Source organism: Bos indicus, chromosome 1 (genome assembly GCF_029378745.1).
Source record: "Bos indicus isolate NIAB-ARS_2022 breed Sahiwal x Tharparkar chromosome 1, NIAB-ARS_B.indTharparkar_mat_pri_1.0, whole genome shotgun sequence".
NCBI lineage: Eukaryota > Metazoa > Chordata > Mammalia > Artiodactyla > Bovidae > Bos > Bos indicus.
In genome coordinates this window covers 131418373-131438635 of record NC_091760.1, presented here as the reverse complement: position 1 = coordinate 131438635, position 20263 = coordinate 131418373, and the positions used below count along the sequence as shown (strand labels likewise).

The 20263-nt window shown below is 44.2% G+C and overlaps 1 protein-coding gene across 9 annotated transcripts in view; it reads right to left on the bottom strand.

The window, feature by feature from the left end:
• The window catches only part of DZIP1L (DAZ interacting zinc finger protein 1 like), a 56349-nt gene that overhangs the window by 15741 nt on the left and 20345 nt on the right, over positions 1–20263 (bottom strand). For 8 of the 9 annotated variants that reach the window (XM_019962021.2, XM_070794336.1, XM_019962018.2 and 5 more), the window contains 7 exons: positions 18215–18796; positions 16083–16167; positions 12614–12735; positions 11806–11967; positions 7603–7731; positions 3906–3968; positions 2448–2588 (listed from right to left, as the gene is read on the bottom strand). In XM_019962021.2, coding sequence (XP_019817580.2) covers positions 2448–2588; positions 3906–3968; positions 7603–7731; positions 11806–11967; positions 12614–12735; positions 16083–16167; positions 18215–18715 — 1203 coding nt within the window. In that variant the 5' untranslated portion in view covers positions 18716–18796. The remainder of the gene's footprint in view (positions 1–2447; positions 2589–3905; positions 3969–7602; positions 7732–11805; positions 11968–12613; positions 12736–16082; positions 16168–18214; positions 18797–20263) is intronic. The other variant, XM_070794321.1, reaches the window with a different exon arrangement.

Genomic DNA, 20263 nt, shown 5'->3' with positions numbered 1-20263 from the left:
AAAGACATGGAACAAAGCAGGTTATAGGCAGCAGGGGGCTCTGCTGTGAGCGGTGGGGCTGCCTAGCTCTATAAAGAAGGGACAGCCAGTGTTTCCACACCATCCACTGTGAGCTGGAGCTCAGAATACTCTGCCCTGGCCCCGCAACATACCTCCCGCTGTGCAGATGTGAGGGCATGGCGTCAAGACTGAACAGTGGTAATCAGGTTGGCACCATGCTCCATTTTCCCATGGTGGGGAGGCAAGAAGGCCCCTCTACAGAGAGGGACTGTGGCCTGAAGGACAGGAACCCCCATGCAAGCAGAGGGGCACAAGCACACAAGTAACCTCCGCCAGGACAAGGGAGCTGCCCCTCCTGAGATGTGGGCTCTGAGCTGAGTGCCCCCTGGGGGTAAGGGGGCATGATGTGAACAGCCACTGACTCTCTGCTCAACCCCTCTTTTCCAGGAAGTGCCTCTTCTTCCTTGGTTTACATAGTCACAGACAGGACAGCCCCTTGTAACTTTGTGACCCCCACACCACAGCCATAGCTGACTGTCCAGGTTTGGGCAGAGAATTCTGGATTGGTAACATGTCAACTCATGAGCTCTGGGCAGCTAACTGGTTTGAGTTTTTATTTTCTTTGTTTGTTTCTTTTGCCACGTGGGGCAGACATGGAGTAGAAGCTGACCTTCACAGGGAAAATCAAAACAGTTACAGAAGAAGGAACAGAGACATATCACAGAGCAATGACTTGACCACATTTCATGTCTCTGGATTCAATTTATTCCTAGACTTAGCTGTTCCGCTGCCTTGAGCTTTCTGAGAGACCTTGTTGAACCTTATGACAAATCTCCTCTTCGGCTTAGGCCTGAGTCGCTTTCCACCACTTACTGATGAATGATTCATCCAACGTCCATTTCCATTCCTCCTTTGCTTACCTCTATCCTAGAAAGTATAGAGCTAATTATTTCTTTTCTAACCTCTCTCACAACTATAGTTTCCACAGTTTTGACTAGTAAAATATAAGTAGAAGCCTTGAGAAGAGCCTTTCATCAACTTTCTCCATTGAATATGGTTGTGATGGTTGGGGCTATGGCAGCCATTCTGCAACTATCAGAGTCAAGCCTAAGTCAATATGCTAAAGTGAAAATGAAAGTGTTGGTCACTCAGTCACTGACACTTTGCAACCCCATGGACTATAACCCATGAGGCTCCTCTGTCCATGGGATTCTCCAGGCAAGAATGCTGGAGTGGGTTGCCATTCTCTTCTCCAGGGGATCTTCCTGACCCATAGATCAAACTGGGGTCTGTCGCATAGCAGGCAGATTCTTTACCATCTGAGCCACCAGGGAATATGCTAAAGACGGCAATTAAAAAAATAATAATAATAACAGTCTAGAATTCCAATGGCATAATGTTGCTGCTAAATCAAATGTGACCTCTTTTGGTGTTACAATAAAAATAAACACCAGTTAACCTATTCTATTATATTTAGCCAGTGGGTTCCTAACTGAAACAACTATAAATAAGAATTCTGGTAACAAAAGGAGGAAACCTCCAGGCAGCCACAGCTTTGAAGAGCTAAATGTGTTAGGGGAAGTAGTGAAAAAGAAAAGCAGCAAGGAAGTGGGTTAGATATGTTAACAGCTGGAAGAACAGAAAGGGACAAATAGCGAGAGGATCAGTGGATTAGATAGTGACAGTAGGTGTTCCGCCCAGGAAAGCTCTGGGGAGGGTGGTTCACGGCAAGGACCTGAGGCCACAGCAGGGCCCAGCTGGGGACAGATACACGTCTCCACTGACCTGGGGCTCAGAACGGGGAGCTGCACCCTGACTGGGCAGAGAATGGTCCACATTAGATGAAGAGTCAGAGGGGTGGTTTTAGAAGAAGGGTGCGTAGTAAGTGATGTCTTCTCGTCATACTAGCTTATCTAACAACCTCCTCAGAGGCTGTTAACTTATGAAAAAGGAATTAGTTAAGAAATGTGTCTGAGAACACAGCGAAAGGAGCACAGGCTTCACATTCCACCTACCTGGCTAGGGTTGATTCTCACCCCTGTCATTTATAACATGCACTGTGTAGACTCAAGCGAGGTGCTTAAGTTCTGCAGCCTGCCTCATCATCTGTCAAAGGAAGCTGGGGAAAAGGTAATGTCTACCTTGAAAGGCAGCAGTGAGGTTTACATGGAGGAATAAACAAAGTATTAACCAGGCGCTGGCATTCACATGGTCTCTGCTGGTACTGTGAACCCACCAACACAGCCCCTAAGGACAGCAGTCACGTCATCCTCATCGCTTTCTGCCCCTCAAGTCTGAAGACCCTTCCCTCTCCTCAGAGACCCTAACTAATGAGACTGGAGCCAACAAGTCCAAGAGACTCTAAGGAGATCCTCACAGGGAAGGGGTCTATGGCTCCAGGTCCCGACTGGGAGGAGGGACACGCCTATGAGGAGGGACACGCCTACCATCTCCTCCTGGGAGGCAATGAGCCTGGCTTGTTCCTGGAGCTGGGTGCGGAGGGCATGGATCTGGCGCTGGGCCTGGGCGGCTGCTTTCCTCTGATCCTGAGACAGGGTAGCCTGGAGCCTCTCGTTCTGCTCCTGCAGCTGGTGGCACAGGGTGGCTGGTCAGTCACATGTCTGCAGGGACCTCTGAGAGCTCAGTGCCTGCAGGACCTGCACCTGCAGGCAAACGCTGGCCGGAGCTTCACCTGAAGTAGGTGGAGGGTTTCCAGACCTGGGCGAGTAGCTTTCTAACAAGACTGACTTCCTTCCTATTTGAGGACATATTAAGTGGTACCTGAGAAGTGAGAATTGAGTGCAGGCCCCTAAGCTCAGGGCAAAGGCTCTCTGTCAGCTGTGTCACCCACGGAAGGACAGTCAGGTAAGCTGAGGTCATTCAAAAATCATCAAATGGGTGCTTTTAGGTGAAGACAAAAAATGAAGGAAATGTGGTTACAAGCAACCTCTGATGTAAGAGCAGAGAGAAAATGACACCACTTATTTCTGCATAAAGAACCTCTAGAAGAATACAAGAAAGCAATAAAAGTGGTCACCTGTGGGGTGGGTGTCGGGGATAGGTAGATGGAAATGGAGCAGAAGTGAGACTACTCCATGTACCTTAATATAGTTCTTCTGCTCTTTGGAATAAACTTGAATGCATTTCCCATTTTTTAATTTTTCAAATAAGATAAACCTATCAGGGACTTCCTTGGTGGTCCAGTGGTTGAGACGCTAAGATCCCACAAGCCACATGGAACAACCAAAAAATAAATACATAAAGATTTTTTTAAAAAGATAAACTTATCAGAGGGGAACCACTTGAATGGGGGGCCATCCATCATGCACCAGACTCAGATCTAAGCACCTTTACCTTCTGAGCTTTCTGAAGCAGAACCTAGGGCTCTTCTTAACTGGCTTCTTCCACTTGCCTTCTCCTCAGGGACATTTTTATATAAGCTGGTTTCTCTGTCCTGAGGACTACTGCTCTCTCCCCACTGGTCTCAGTGTCTGAACCCTTCCATTTGAGCTGCCCCTGAACTATCGCTGAGGTCCACAACCACCCGGATCTCTCCTGGGTGGGGTTTCAAAGGAGGGCCCAAACACTGAATGACCAGGCAATTCTCTGAGTTTTATAGCACAGCCCTACTTAGAGAGCCTTAAGCAGTCACTGAAGAGGAATCCATGGAGAAAGGATGTGCTGGATTCAGAAGAGAAGGCCTTGAGGCTCCTGCTCCCAGCCAGGGAAGCAGCCCTCTGGGCAGCTGACCCCTCTGTGTATTGATGGGGGTCAGCAACGGGGAACCGTATCAGCAACAAAATATCTGCCAAGCAGTTCAAGGCAGGGGGCAAAGGATGGGGAGCTGAAGGATGAAAGGAAGTCACCGGAAACCAGGCTCCCCAAGACAGTCCGGTGAGACCTACCTCTCTCTTCTGAGCTGCATGCTCTTCCTGCAGTGCCTTCATTTTCCTCCTCCATTCTGTTTTCTGAAAAAGATTAAATGCTTATCAAATGGGTCCCTCCAGATATTAAAATACAGTACAAAGCTAAAAGAATTAAAATGTACTGGCTCACAGAGTAGGCAGACAGAGCAGTGAAAAGACTAGAAAGCCCAAAGACACAGGGCGGGGGTGGGGCGGGGGGAATGGAATCTCCTCTGGGGGGAAGATGCATTACTGACAAATGGTGTTCAAACAAGTAGTTAACTACTTGAACTTGGATTGCAAAAAAATATGAACTTGTATCCTTAGTTCACATCTTAAATGAAAACAAATTCTAGGTGGTCAAAGATTTCATCTTAAAAAATGTAAGAGATGTCAGCAAGATGATGGACTAGTAGGCTCCAGTTCTCAAAATACCCACAGATGAGAATACCTTTATGAGAGCTTGGGAATCCAGCTAGAGGTCCTAGCACCTTGATGAAGCAAAAAAATCCAAGAGTGGATACACTGAAGAGGGGAAGAATAGTTTCACCTTACCTGTGTTACCCCTCACCCAAACCAGCACAGCTTGGTGCTAAGAGAGACCCCCTCAGCCCACAGTCTCTCCCACAAGGAAAGTGAGTGCAAGTGAGCACCTAACTGCCCAGGGCTTGAAGGATGCTGCCCAGGAGGCCCACTTCTGTCTCACTCCACCAGAACTGAGGGAATCAACATAGCTGAACCGGTTTTCAGCGCTGGCACACAGATCTCAACGCCAGCTTCAGATCCTACTGGCTAGCTTGTGGACACCAGAAGGTGCGGAGGAAGAGAAGGAAAAGTGTAGACTATTTGTATGTAATCAAAGTTAAGTTGTTTCCAGCTTAAAATAGAGTGCTGTAATTGTAAGATGTTTTATGACTGGAAAAGGTCAGTTTTCATTTAAATCCCAAAGAAAGGCAACGCCAAAGAATGTTCAAATTACCATACAATTGCACTCATTTCTATGCCAGCAATATTATGCTTAAAATCCTTCAAGCTAGGCTTCAGCAGTACATGAACTGAGAAATTCCAGATGTATAAGCTGGATTTAGAAAAGGCAGAGGAATCAGAGATCAAATTGCCAGTATATGCTGGATCATAGAAAAAGCAAGGGAATTCCAAAATAAAAATCTACTTCTGCTTGATTGACTATGCTAAAAGCCTTTGAGTGTGTGGATCACAAGAAACTGTGGAATATTCTTAATGAGATGGGAATACCACAACACTTTACCTGCTTCCTGAGAAACCTGTATGCAGGTCAAGAAGCAACAGTTAGAACCAGACATGGAACAACAGACTGGTTCAAAATTGGGAAAGGAGTACATCAAGGCTGTATATTGTCACCCTGCTTATTTAACTTATATGCAGAGTACATCATGAGAAATGCCAGGTTGGATGACTTACATGCTGGAATCAAAATTGCTGGGACAGGTATCAATAACTTCAGATATGCAGATGATCCCACTTTAATGGCAGAAAACAAAAGATGAACTACAAAAAAGATCTTCACGACCAAGATAATCACAATGGTGTGATCACTCACCTAGAGCCAGACATCCTGGAATGTGAAGTCAAGTGGGCCTTAGAAAGCAATACTACAAACAAAGCTAGTGGAGGTGATGGAATTCCAGTTGAGCTATTCCAAATCCTAAAAGATGATGCTGTGGAAGTGCTGCACCCAATATGCCAGCAAATTTGGAAAACTCAGCAGTGGCCACAGGACTGGAAAAGGTCAGTTTTCATTCCAATCCCAAAGAAAGGCAGTGCCAAAGAATGCTCAAACTCCCGCACAATTGCACTCATCTCACATGAGTGGAGAAAATTCTTCAAGAGATGGGAATACCAGACCACCTGACCTGCCTCTTGAGACACCTGTATACAGGTCAGGAAGCAACAGTTAGAACTGGACATGGAACAACAGACTGGTTCCAAATAGGGAAAGGAGTATGTCAAGGCTGTATATTGTCACCCTGCTTATTTAACTTATATGCAGAGTACATCATGAGAAATGAGAAGCACAAGCTGAAATCAAGATTTCTGGGAGAAATATCAATAACCTCAGATATGCAGATGACACCACCCTTATGGCAGAAAGTAAAGAAGAACTAAAGAGCCTCTTGATGAAGGTGAAAGAGGAGAGTGAAAAAGTTGGCTTCAAGCTCAACATTCAGAAAACTAAGATCATGGCATCCAGTCCCATCACTTCATGGCAAATAGATGGGGAAACAGTGTCAGACTTTATTTTTCTGGGCTCCAAAATCACTGCAGATGGTGATTGCAGCCATGAAATTAAAAGACGCTTACTCCTTGGAAGGAAAGTTATGACCAACCTAGACAGCATATTCAAAAGCAGAGACATTACTTTGCCAACAAAGGTCCATCTAGTCAAGGCTATGGTTTTTTCAGTGGTCATGTATGGATGTGAGAGTTGGACTACAAAGAAAGCTGAGCGCCAAAGAATTGATGCTTTTGAACTGTGGTGTTGGAGAAGACTCTTGAGAGAGTCCCTTGGACTGCAAGGAGATCCAACCAGTCCATCCTAAAGGAAATCAGTCCTAGGTGTTCATTGGAAGGACTGATGTTGAAGCTGAAACTCCAATACTGGCCACCTGATGTGAAGAGCTGACTCATTTGAAAAGACCCTGATGCTGGGAGGGATTGGGGGCAGGAGGAGAAGTGGACGACAGAGGATGAGATGGCTGGATGGCATCACCGACTCGATGGACATGAGTTTGAGTAGACTCCAGGAGTTGGTGATGGACAGGGAGGCCTGGTGTGCTGTGGTTCATGGGGTCGCAGAGAGTCGGACACGACTGAGTGACTGAACATTAGATCCATGCCAAATATCTTCAAAGCCAGGAGACTGTCACACTTTCAAAGAATAGTTTTCAACTGGGTTGGACTCAAAGTGAGGGCAATGGTGTCCAGTAAGATACATGGCTGAATGTATTTTCGAAAAACTCCCTGGCAAATCTGACACTGCACATTTGAATGTCACCAGCCACACCTGAGAACCCTAAGAACTCTACTCTATGCTTGCATTAATTGGCACAAGGTCTGAAATATAGAACTGTGATGTCTTTAATCTCCCTAAATCACTTTGCCAACAAAGGTTCAAACAGTCAAAGCTATGGTTTTTCCAATAGTCAATGTATAGATGTGAGAGTTGCACCATAAAGAAGGCTCAGCACTAAAGAATTGATGCTTCTGAACTGTGGTGTTGGAGAAGACTCTTGAGAGTCCTTTGGATTGCAAGGAGATCCAACCAGTCCATCCTAAAGGAAATCAGTCCTGGGTGTTCACTGGAAGGACTGATGGTGAAGCTGAAACTCCAATACTTTGGCCACCTGATGCGAAGAGTTGACTCACTGGAAAAGACCTTGAGGCTAGGAAAGACTGAGGGCAGGAGAAGGGGACAACAAAGGATGAGATGGTTGGATGGCATCACCAACTCAATGGACATGAGTTTGAGCAAACTCTGGGAGATGAAGGACAGGGAAGCCTGGCATGCTGCAGTTCATGGGGTCGCAAAGAGTCAGACACGACCAAGGGACTGAACAACAGCAACCACCCTAAAACCAGAGTGAAAACAAGAAACTCTGTTGGGAGACAGCACATTTCTTGCCTGGTTCAGGAAGAAAGGCATGGGACCTTGGCTCACCTGAATTTCCATCTTCTCCTTCAGAGCCCAGAGCTCCTGAGCCTGCCTGAGTCGCTCCTCGGGCTCCTCATCCCGCAGGGACCCCAGGTTGGACTTCATCACACTGTGGGACTGCAGTGCCTGCAGCTTCTGAAAACGCCAAAGTGTAGTTTCATTCGGATGAAGATCTAATCGTGACATTGTCTTTTATATCCTGAGCGGTGTCAGAAGGGCATACTTACCCCAACCACAAAGCCCCAACTTGAACTTACTGGGTATCTGCATGCCTGCAAATGTTCCCACAAGTCCACACTCCCCTTCACTACGGTTCTCCTGAAAGCTCAGTTCTTGCACAGGAGAAGAAAATCCCATGGAAGAACACAATTCAAGAGTGTCATTTCCATTGCACTGAAATTCTGCTGTACTTCAAGCCCAAAACTTGTCTGACAACTTTCCCATTTCTTCTTCAGTCTCAAATAGGCTAAAGAGAATCAGACTCTCAGAGCCTTGAGGAGGGTCTCTGGCATTCCAGACCACTCCCTGAGGACTCCTGCTCCTCTTTCAACAAAGAAAAAAATCTTGGCTGTCACCAAGAAGTCCTGGCTTCTTCACAGCTTGGAGTCATGTCACCAATGCCTAGTGAGTGCTTCCTGAGCTAACAGTTCCTGAGCTAATGTGAAGGAAAAGGTAAGGAAAAGTGGATCAAAGAGAAGATACCTTTCCACCTCCTCCCCATAGTTATGTTTTTAAATAGATCACTACTGTAGTGACAAAAGCAATTACCTACATCTCTATTACCATATAAAACTCACAGACCCTATTACAGCTTTAGAGAACTGGTAAGCCCCTGAGTTTAACTTCACATTCTTATTATCTTTAACTCTTCTGCTCAAGCAATATTGGGTCCAAATGTTAACCATTTCTCATACAAAATACAGTAGTGCGTTCTCAGTCATGTCTGACTTTTTTGAGACCCTGTGGACTGTAGCCCACCAGGCTCCTCTGTTCATGGGATTTCCCAGGCAAGAATACTGGAGTGGTTTGCCATTTCCTTCTCCAGGGGATCTTCTTCAACCAGGGATCAAACCTATGTCTCCTGTGTCTCTTGCATCACCAGGTAGATTCTTTACCACTGGCACGACCTGAGAAAATCATTTCTAAACCCCTTGAATATTTTTGTAGCATTAAATGCTTTATCAGATGTATGCACAACTTTCAGCCTCCAATGCGTCACTTCTGTCTTCACACAGCTGCTTACGACACACTAGAGACCGGCTTTCTTGATGTTACAAACCATCGTGGTGCTTTCCTTTCAACTGGGGCCTCCTTTGACAACTGGACTTAACCTACATCTAATCTAAAGTTCTCTCTTTAATGAGATGATTTAGCCAAAGTAAGCTCTCTGACTTCTGTAACAGGGGAAAAGTTATGAGAACAAATATTTTCAAAATGCACTTAGCTCTCACTGGCACTCCAAACATCTCTTGTGCTTTGAAAGTAGACTTACAGTGTTTTACACAATCATTCTAAATGCAATCTTACCTGTTTCCCCCACTCCCAGAATTTTTAAAAAGTAAACTAACAAAATAATTATCCAAGTACACTGAGAATTTTGTATCCAGTTTGGTTTCTATACTTTAATAAAATTAAAATAATAAAATTTCAGGTGAGAGGAGATGAGGGGAGACACACAAACACAAAAATTCAACAGAAGTCATCCTACGGGGGAAGACAAAAAAATGGATGTTCCAGTTTAAGACAATGCAATCCCGGTTAAAAGGAAACCATGGATGGTAATAAGAATTATGTCCTTATTCACCACAACTCAAAATTTCCTAACAGATGTAACCTTTTAAATTTTGAGTACGTGGTTTATGAACAACAACTCCAAATTTAAATCAGTACCTATTTACAGAACGTGTCTAGTCAGTGAGCAATGTCAGGGGAAGCGTGGGAGTCAGAGGTTCAGATGAGCTCAGAGATGATGAGTGTGGAGCTGGGGTCAGAACCATGACCACATGGTGGAGCAGCATCCTGTCTTCCATAAACCATCCCTGTCCACGCTAGGGGACCATTTAGGATGGGAGGGCTCAAGTCCCTACACACACACATACATGCATGCACACACACACACACCCTTATCTCTCGTTTCAACCCCACCACCCTCCATCCTTGGTTTTCCATCTCAGATTGAGATGATGGATCACTCAAGGCTCCCTCCATATCCTACAACAATCCCCTTATGGAAAAACTGCCTAGGTGTTTCTTTAGGCAAAATGTAGAATGATCGTGAGAAACACTATTAGACAATTCATTTTCAAAAATAAGAAAATATATTCCTTGCTGTTCGGAGAACCAATAACAGCTGAATACATTCTGAAAATACTTCTCTTCAAACCTTTTCCCTGATACAGCTCCCCCAGTGACTCAGCAGTAACGAATCTGCCTGCAATGCAGGAGACTCAGGAGAAGCGCTTGATCTCTGGGTCAGGAAGATCCCTTAGAGAAGGAAATGGCAACCCACTCCAGTATTCTTGCTTGGGAAATTCCGTGACAGAGGAGCCTGGCAGGCTACAGTCCATGGGATCCCAGAGTCAGACGTGACTGAGTGACTAAAACACAACAACATTCTGAAAATATTTTTCAAAATGTTTCCCTTACACAGGTTTATATGGGAAGATACAGTCCAGGGATAATTTTAATAAGTTTTTCGTAAATAAATTTGATAATATTTATCAAAGGAGCAGAGCTTTGAAGTTTAAGGAGCTGGGTTCAAATCCCAGTCTACCTCTTAAAACAGCTGTTTGGGCAAGTTATGTGGCCTCAACGTCTTTGCTTGAAAAGGGGGAATGATAATAGCTTTTCCTTTTTTTTTTTTTTAAAGGCATTTTATTTTTTACCTTTTGTACTCACTGTGGAGAAGGAAATGGCAGCCCACTCCATTGTTCTTGCCTGGAGAATCCCAGGGACGGGGCATCCTGGTGGGCTGCCGTCTATGGGGTCACACAGAGTCGGACACGACTGAAGTGACTCAGCAGCAGCAGCACTCACTGTGCGGCATGTGAGATACCCAATCGGGGATCAAACATGCACCCTGTACAGTAGAAGCCTTACCCACTGGACCACCAGGGAATTCTTTTAAAAAATAAATTAGGGAGGATTTCCCTGGTGGTACAGTGGATAAGAATCCACTGCCAATGCAGGGGACACGAGTTCAGTCCCTGGTCCAGGAAGATTCCACATGTCGAGGAGCAACTAAGCCCCTGCATCACAACTACTGAACCTGTGTGCCCACGCTACTGAAGCTTGCATGCCCTAGAGCACGTGCTCCACAACAAGAGAAACCTCCATGATGAGAAGCCTGCACATGGCAACGAAGAGTAGCCCCTGCTCGCCGCAACTAGAGAAAGCCCACATGCAGCAACGAAGACTCAGCACAGCCAAAAATAAATAAATTTTTTAAAAGCAAACTTAGGGACTTCCCTGGTAGTTCAGTGGTTAAGAATCCACCTTGCAATGCAGGGGACACAGATTCAGTCCCTGGTTGGGGAACTAAGATCCCATCAGAGCAACTAAGCCTGATGCTGCAACTAGAGAATCTGCACCACAATAAAAGATCTCTGGGTGCTGCAACTAAGATCTGATACAGCCAAATAAATAAATCTTTTTTAAAAAAAGAAATTAACAAACTAACGACATGCCTACCTTTAGAATATTAGAGTTGTTTGGTTGTTATGAGAATTAAAAGCTAGTGTACATAAAGAACTTTGTACAGGGGTAGAAATGTTTCAGTAAATCTTAGTTACTGTGTGACTCCACAGGTCCCAACAGAGTGCCTGCTTGTAACCAGCGCTCAGCAAATACTTGTTAGAAGAAAAATGTTTCCATTTACATTTTGCCTCATTTCTTGTCCAGTGAAGCCCTTTGCAAAAATAAGCATAACATCTCTGGAGCTCTTACTATAATATATGCCAGATAATGTTAGGTATTGTTGATGTGCTAATTTAACCCTTTCAGAAACCTATCTTACAGAAAGGAAACTGAGGCAAAGAAGATTAAGTAACATGCCCAAGATCACACAGCCAGTGTGTGATGAAGCATGGGTTCAATACCAGCCACTGCCGTCTTTGTCTGGACTCAGAACTAGTACAAAGAAATAAATGTTGTGAACAAATAAGCAGGTTTTCAGCTAAAGAACTCTGAGAAGTCTTTTACGTTGGGTACCTCCTCTAAGGTAGAGTTCTGGTTGGCAACACTTTTAAATTCATCCCAAAATAATTTTTTGAGCTTGTCTATTTCCCCATATAGCTTGGCCCGCTCTTTTTCTTTCCATTCATCAAATTCTTTCTTAGTTTCTGCTTCCCTCTGGCGAATGATCTCTGCTTCCTACAAAGAAAAGCAAGAACAAGAGAATCATTATTAATTCCACACTATGACAAATATTTACTAAGAAACTGCCAGGGCCCCTTTTCCATGTAAGTCACTCTGGAGACCCAAAGAACATTTATCCCCCAGTCCCCAGTGTTTGGACTGGGAGTGGAATTAGTCTTATCTGAACTGTAAAGGATGGGGATCACGTCTCTTCTCTCTTTATATTCTTCATGATGCCTGGCAAGGAGTGATGAATGAATAAGTGATGGAAGGCATGACGCAAGTGTATGTATTTTCATTCTACAAATATTTACTGAATGCCTCCTCTGAGCTGCCTTCTGGAGTTTACCCAGTCTTTCTCCTCCTGTTAACAAAAGCTAACAGTATGTTTTAAGAAGTTAAAATTCAGGCTCAAATGCCCTCAGAGGGTGCAAACACAGGAAGCTGCAGCTCTCTTTTGGCCACACAGTTCTGGCCAAATAATTGAATTTTCCTTCCCAGACTACCTAAAATCACTTGGCACATCCAGGAAGACACCATCCTAGCCCTGAATCTCAGCTCTGGGAAACAGCCAGAATTGTCGACTCTGGGATCTGAGCACATTACGGGTCTCCTGGCCAGTCTGTGACTGAATCCCCTGTCATTCCTCCTCCACGCCCACCTGGAGCTGCCGCTGCCTCTCCGCCTCCCTCTGGGCTTCCAGCTCCCCTTGGGTCCACTTCAGTTTGGCCCGCAGCTCTTCTAACACCTCCTCCACTGGCTGCTCCTGCTTCCTCTGCTTTCCTGTGGGATCCACACAAAGCGAGGGTGACCAGCACAAGTCAGAGTCAGTGGTGTGTACAGTTCCTTGTGTGCAGTCACACCTCAGTCTGAGACCAGCTTTGCCACTTACACTGTGTACACTGACTCTGGGCAAATGACGTAACCTCCTTGACCCTCTGTTTCTCCAAAGTAGAAAATGGAAGCAATAACAGCACCTAACCCAGAGGGTCAGGAGGAGAAGGGGATGACAGAGGATAAGATGGTTGGATGGCATCACCAACTCAATGGAAATGAGTTTGAGCAAGCTCTGGGAGTTGGTGATGGACAGGGAAGCCTGACGTGCTACAGTCCATGGGGTTGCAGAGAGTCAGACATGACTGAGTAACTGAACTGAACTGAATTGAAACCAGAGGGTCACTGTGAGGATGAAATGTGATAATGCCAAGTGCCTAGCATAGCACCTGGCAGGACAGCTCAATACATGTGAACTATAGTTGTCATTTAAAATAACTATTTTTTAAATATGTATTTATTTTTGTTTATTTATTTGGCTGTACCAGATCTTTGGTTGCAGTATGTGGGATCTAGTTCCCTGACCAGGAATCGAATCTGGGCCCTTTGTATTGGGAGCTTGGAGTCTTAACCACTGGACCACCAGGGAAGTCCCTAAAATAACTATTTTGACAGTACTTACAAATGGGAAATATGAATGCAAAACTGGTAGAGTAACAGAATCGGGATACCAAATAGTATGTACACACTGATTATTAATACAAAGAGGGGAATTTAAAGTAATGATAAGAACTGTAGTTTTAAGTTCATTCTTTTCAATAATGTAGTACAGTTCAAATGTGTAGTTTTAAATTTCAAATTAAAAAAAAAGGCACTGTGCACTATGAAGAAAACTTGAATTATAGAAGAATATTCTAACTAAACCACATACTGATAAACTAAGAGTTAAAGGTTAATGAAAAAGACACCAATTGTACTTGGACGTCTGTTACTTTTCAAAGTACATTTAGGGATTATTAGATGGTACTTTTATTAAAACTTCAAGCTTTTTTTTTTTTAAAGATATATGGCTTCTCTCAAATGGGGCTTTTTAGAAACAAGCAACTTCTAGATGCAGTGAAAATTAATTTGGATTAATAAAGTGATTTGAGGGACTTCCCTGGAAATCCAGTGGTTAAGATTCAGGGCTTCCACTGCCAGGGGCACAGGTTTGAACCCTGGTTAGGGAACTAAGATTAGGCATGCCATGTGGCACCGCCAAAAACATAAAATAATAAAATAAAAATAAAGTGATTTGAGGTGAGTCTGGAATGGGAGAACTGCAGTATCTGAGAAGTCAGCTGCCTGATAATAAATTACTGAACATTAATGTAGCCAAAGTTGTCTTAATTGTTGTTGTTTTAGTTAAGTCACGTCCAACTCTTTTGTGACCCCACGGACTGTAGCCTACCAGGCTCCTCTGTCCATGGGATTTCCTTAAGAACATATTTTTCCTCTCCGTATTTTCCCACCACTGTACATTAAGGAAGTAATAAGGAACATGCACAAGGATTTATGCACAAGAATGTTGCCACCATGTGATTTATAATTGGGGAATGTTTTAGTTATCCAAATAAATTAAGAAATAATTCAGTTTTGAAATAAATTATGATCAGCACATGATGAAATACTATTCAGCAATAAAAAACCATGTTTACAAAGATGATTTAATGATTTTGGAAAATATGATATATTCTTAATTGAAAATAAGCAGTATCAAAACTGCATCCTATATGATAATATTCATACACAAAAAATAATGACCACAGACACACCAACATATTAGCTGCAGATGATATCATCCATGGTTTTTATTTTCTCTTTTCTACCTTTCTGCATTTAAATTTTCTATGTGAAAGGCATGTATTTTCCAATTTTTTACTGTAGTAAATATACCTAACATAAAATTTACCATCTTAGCCATTTTTAAATGTACAGTTCGGTAGGATTAAATACATTCATAATGTTGTTCAACCATCACCACCACCCATCTTCAGGACATTCTTCATCTTGTAAAACAGAATCTCTGTCCTTACTAAACACGAATTTCCCATCCCCTCTTCCTCCAGCCCCTAGCAACCTCCATTCTACTTTCTGTTTCTATGCATTTGGCTATTCTATGTACCTCATATAAGTGAAATCATATGGTATTTGTCCTCTTTTAACTGACAGTTCACTTAGCAAAATAACCTATTGTAGCAAATTGCAGAAGGACCTTTCTTTTTAAGGCTGAAAAATATTTCTTTGTATCTCTCTCTCCCTCTCTCTCTCTCTCTATATATATACACACACATACATATACCACATTTTGCTTATTCATTCATCTGTCAGTGGACATTTGGGTTGCTTCTACACCTTTAGTTACTGTGAATAATGCTCCTATGAAGATGAGTGTACAACTATCTCTTCAAAAACATATATCTTTTCCAGAAAAAAGTATTTAATAAATAGAAAATCTGTTTTTCTTTAGTTGCCTCCAATGTAGAACTAAGAAGAATCAGATAGATAATAAATGCATAGTAATTAGGTGACTAGTGCTATTTTAAAACTCTGTTCTTTCAAAAGGAAATTAAAATAAAGGGAAAAATGTTTTATTCAATGAAATTTTATATTTAATTTATATTACATTTTATCATAATATATTTGCATTAACAGATATTTTTTACTGAACCTCAAAAAAATCTCTTAAAGGGGAAAACATATAGCCTTGCTACTTGTTTTAGAATTTGAAACAGTAAAATGACAGTGATTAAATCATAATGAATTCATGTACATTAAAAAGTCAAAGAACTGGTCTGACTGCTCCTTAGGCCCAGTTAGGCTTACTCACAGTCAGCACCAGATTCATAGAAGGCTGGGAGGTAAGGGCCCGTCCAAGTCACTGTGTCTAACTGCCCCAGTCACAGGCAAGGACACTGAGATTCGGAGAGAGAAACCACCCTAACCATGGTCACATAAGAGTAGGGGACAAAGTGAAGGCTGGAACCTACCTGTCTGACTCCCAGACCTTTTTCTCTAAACATGGGGTCAGAAACGTTCCTACCCGCTGTGGGATCCCTCCACGTGGATGGTGGGATCACCAGCTCCTCGACTGGATGATGAGGTTCTGACCTTTGTACACGCCCTCCACCAGCTGAGCTGGGCTGGGAGTCAGACAGGCAGCGTCCAGGCTTTGTTCTGTCCCTTATACCATGTGACCATGGTCAGTGTTTCCTCTCTGAGTCTCAGTGTTCTTGACTGTGAATGGGACAGACTGAGTGACTCTAAAGGGCCCTTACCTCCCAGCCTTCTAGAGAAGCCCAGGCCCTTCCACTCACCGCCTTCCACCATGCCTGCGTGCCTGCGCTGGATGTGACCCCGGAGAAAGGTGGCGTTCATGAAGGTCTTGTCACACAGGTGGCACTACACAGAGGGAAGCGGTGGGAAGTGCAGGATCAGCTCACCTGAGTCATCCTGGGATGATTCTCCCTCTATCAACACTCCCATTCCTTGGGAACCCTGGGCTGCTTCACAAATGAAGAGTTTGATTTACAAAGTAAGGTAGTGATGCAAATCATATATATATACATATACATATCATATATGTATACATATATACATATATAAAACATATATATATATACATATATATGTTGCTGTTGTTTAGTTGCTAACTCATGTCCAACTCTTTTGCAACCCTATGAGCTGTTGCCCCCCAGGTACCTCTGTCCATGGGATTTTCCAGACAAGAATACTGTAGTGGGCTGCCACTTCCTTCTCCAGGAAATCTTCCCAACCCAGGGGTCAAACCTGCATCTCCTGCATTGCTGGCGGATACTTTACCACTTAGCCATTAAATACACATATATATTTTTTATACAGCCCCTTCAAAATATTTATTTTCTGAGCTTTAAAACACTACCAGTGCTGTAGGGAGCTATGAACAAAAACTAGGCATTTGATGATACTAAGGAATTTTTGTTGGTTTTTCAGGGCATGATGATGGTATTATGCTTATGTTTAAAAGCGGGAGTCCTTGCCTTTCAGAGATACAAAGTGAAATATTTACAGATAAAGTCATATGACTGATACACTTCAAAATAATCCAGGGGTGGGGGGAAGCATGTAGGGGAACGAATGCAACAACATTGGCCATGAGTTGAAAACTATTGGGCTAGGTAGTATGCAGATGAAGGTTCGTTATATTATTCTCTCTACTTTTGTATACATTTGATATTTTCCATAATTTTCCCCTCCTCCCCCACTTCCCTACTTCCCCTTTCCCACCGCAAGCAGCACATTCACAAACCAGGCACCAAACACGGCCCTCTGCCATGCCAGCTCTGAACCTGGGAAAATGAAGTACTGGCATTGCAGTGGCCAACTTGCTACCACACAGACAGACTCTTTCTGAGAATGGAATCCACACTGACAAAGAATTGCCAAGAGCTGCAGAGAGAGAAACCAGATTCTGGTGCCATTATCTGAGTCCACCATAATCCATAAACCAATAAATTCCTTATTGGCCTAAGCCAGGTTAAACTGCTGTTTTGTAATTTACTACTGGAAAAGGTCTGACCCTTTTATCATAATTAACATTGTATTAATTGCATCAATTACCATTCTAGTCACTAACATCATATCTTAGTGATTCTTTCTGTCCAGTCACCCTTACTATGTGAATTTCTGAAAAATCTGAACCAGCATGATTGATGCCTTCATCCTCAGAGCCTGCCAGAGGATCTAGCCACCAACAATTCATTAAAGGGCAACTGATCCCAATCTACACTTTTCATGGAAAGAGACGCAAATGCTCAAATGCCACTTTGAGTGATAAGCTGTCACTTGGTTGACTAATGGGATCACTTTTCCAGAACAGGCTTGTCTTCACCAGTTCCTTGTCACACACTGATTTCACACATACCCTCACACATCTCTTATACATGTTTATCACATCACACCTCTACACACACACAAAGCCTTCACACATACACACTTAGGCCTCTACACACATACACACCCTTCATACATCCACACATGCGACAAAAGTGTATCTTTACATGCACATTTTACGTAAGTGTGTTATATGCCACACATTCTACATACACACATGCACACCCATTCACAGACATAACCTTCCAAGCAATCATATACACACCTTAGGTATGTTTACCCACCATCTGTAAACTCACACACACCGTACGTATGTTCACACATGCACACACGAGACATAACACACAATACATCTATACTCTGAACTCATACACACCTGCCACACAACTCCACATGCATTGTAGACCTAACCAGACTGCAGGGGGCTCTCTGGTGATGAACGGCATCTCTAAAACCTGCTCCCAGCCCCAGTGAGAATGGCCACAGCTGCCTCGGGGCCCAGGCGGCACTGCCACAGAGGTGGCCACTGGCTGGGCGCACAGCCCTCCCAGGGTCCCCGCCCCACAGAGGTGCTCACGGTGTGGTAGCTGTGGGCGCCCGTCTGCAGGAGCAGCTGCTGCAGGGCACTGATCATCTTGCGCCGCCGCCGGCTCTCCTCCCGCACACCCTTGAGCTCGTCGGCCTGGCGGCCCAGCTCCTGCTGGCCACGCTCCTGCTGGCCCAGGCTGGCCTGCAGCCGCGCCTCCAGCTGGGCCACGCTGGTGCTGAGGCAGTCCTGGCAGTGCAGCAGGTACTCGATGCTGAGCTGCGCCAGCCGCAGCACCTTGAGCAGCACTGGGTCCACGGGCTGCCCGCAGCGGCCGCACACCTCCCGGTCCAGGTTGCAGAAAGTGACACCGGCGATGTTCTCCTGCAGGGTAGCCACGTCCAGCTCCCGTGCCACGCGGTCCACATCCAGGGCACTGATGCGCCTCCAGTCCACACTCTCACGGCGAGGCTGGAACTTGAAGGTGGGGAGAGTGTAGGCCCCAAAGAGGGGGCCGCTGAGGCCCTGGGCAGTGGTGGTGGGAGACTGCATGGGTGGGGGAAGCCCTGGGCTGGCCACCGGGGAAGGGTGCCACCAAGGCCACGGCAACAGGCACAGGAGCTGAGAGAGGGCCTGGAAAATGAGAAGAGAGTCGAAGTTAGGCCTGCCGCATGTGGCTGCGTGTACCATACTGGACAGCAGGAGCTTTAGTGTGCAGTGTATGCTGACATGGCCAAAGCAAGCTGTGGGCTTTATAACACACAAATGTGGGTTCAGATCCTCAGCCTTGAGCAAGATCCTTTGTATTATTAAGCCTCCATGTGTACTGGGAATCATGGTGCCTCCTCTGCAAGCCTGTGGTTAGGAATGAGGAAGGAAAAACACCCAGCCCAGTGCCTGACACACAGCAGGTCCTCAGTGTACCCCGCCCCCCCGCCCCACCATGCCCAAGTGCACTGCAAGAGTGCCTGTCAGAGGGCTGGGTCAGGAGGGAGCTGTCAAATGTATATGGAAGCCTTTCTGCAACCCTATACTGATCACAGGATAAAGTCCAGTAACTTTGCCTTGGGAGGTAGAGCCACTTAACAGTGGACATTAAATGGTTCTCCTCTGGTAATTGCAAAAATTTAATGGATGGGATGGGCTACAGTTTCCAGTCTCCCCGGCTGTAAGGTGGACCCATATGACCATGTTTTCTTTAGTGGGATGTGAGTGAAATGATGTCCACCTCTGCCATGAGGTGGCGCTCAAGACAGCAGTTGGGTCTCTGCACAGAGATCTTGTTCGGTCCACAATGGTCTCTTTTCCAATCCTTACGGTTTAGAAAACAGCTCCAGTTTGTTGTTAAAAGCCCCAGATTCTACTCACCACTCTCTTGTTAGACAAAGAAATTGTTCTCTTTGTAACTTTACAATAGCAACTGGAATTTAAAATGAACATTCCATTACTAAGAATTATAGTTTATTCCACAGATAAACTCATACAGGTGTGCAAAGGTGCTTGTGCAAAATTTGTCATTGTAGTATTATTTGTAATAGTAAAGTACAAGAAAATTATAAGAAAGTACAAAGTAAGGTATCTCTATACATGAAATACTATGCAGCTATTAATAAGAAGGCAGCCTTTTATGTACTGATAGAGAATAATGACTATATATACACACATATATATGCATTTCTGTTTAAATAATATATTAACATGACATGTAATAATAATTTGTAAAAATAAAGGAGATTGGTGTATCTCACATATGTATGGGTATACACACACACACACATATATATATATATATATAGGAGCTTCCCAGATAGTTTAGTGGTAAAGAATCCACCTGCAATACAGGAGACATGGGTTCGATCCCTGGGTAGGCAGGATCTACTGGAGAAAGAAATGGCAACCCACTCCAGTATTCTTGCCTGGAAAATTCCATGGACAGAGGAGCCTGGTAGGCTACAGTTCATGGGGTTGCAAAGAGTCAGACATGACTGAACACACACACACACACACACACACACAGGCTCCAAAGCTTGTGGACTTTGAACTGCCCTACATCAATTCTTGAGGCTATCTGTCCTACAATTTTGCTTTGATCAGATCATC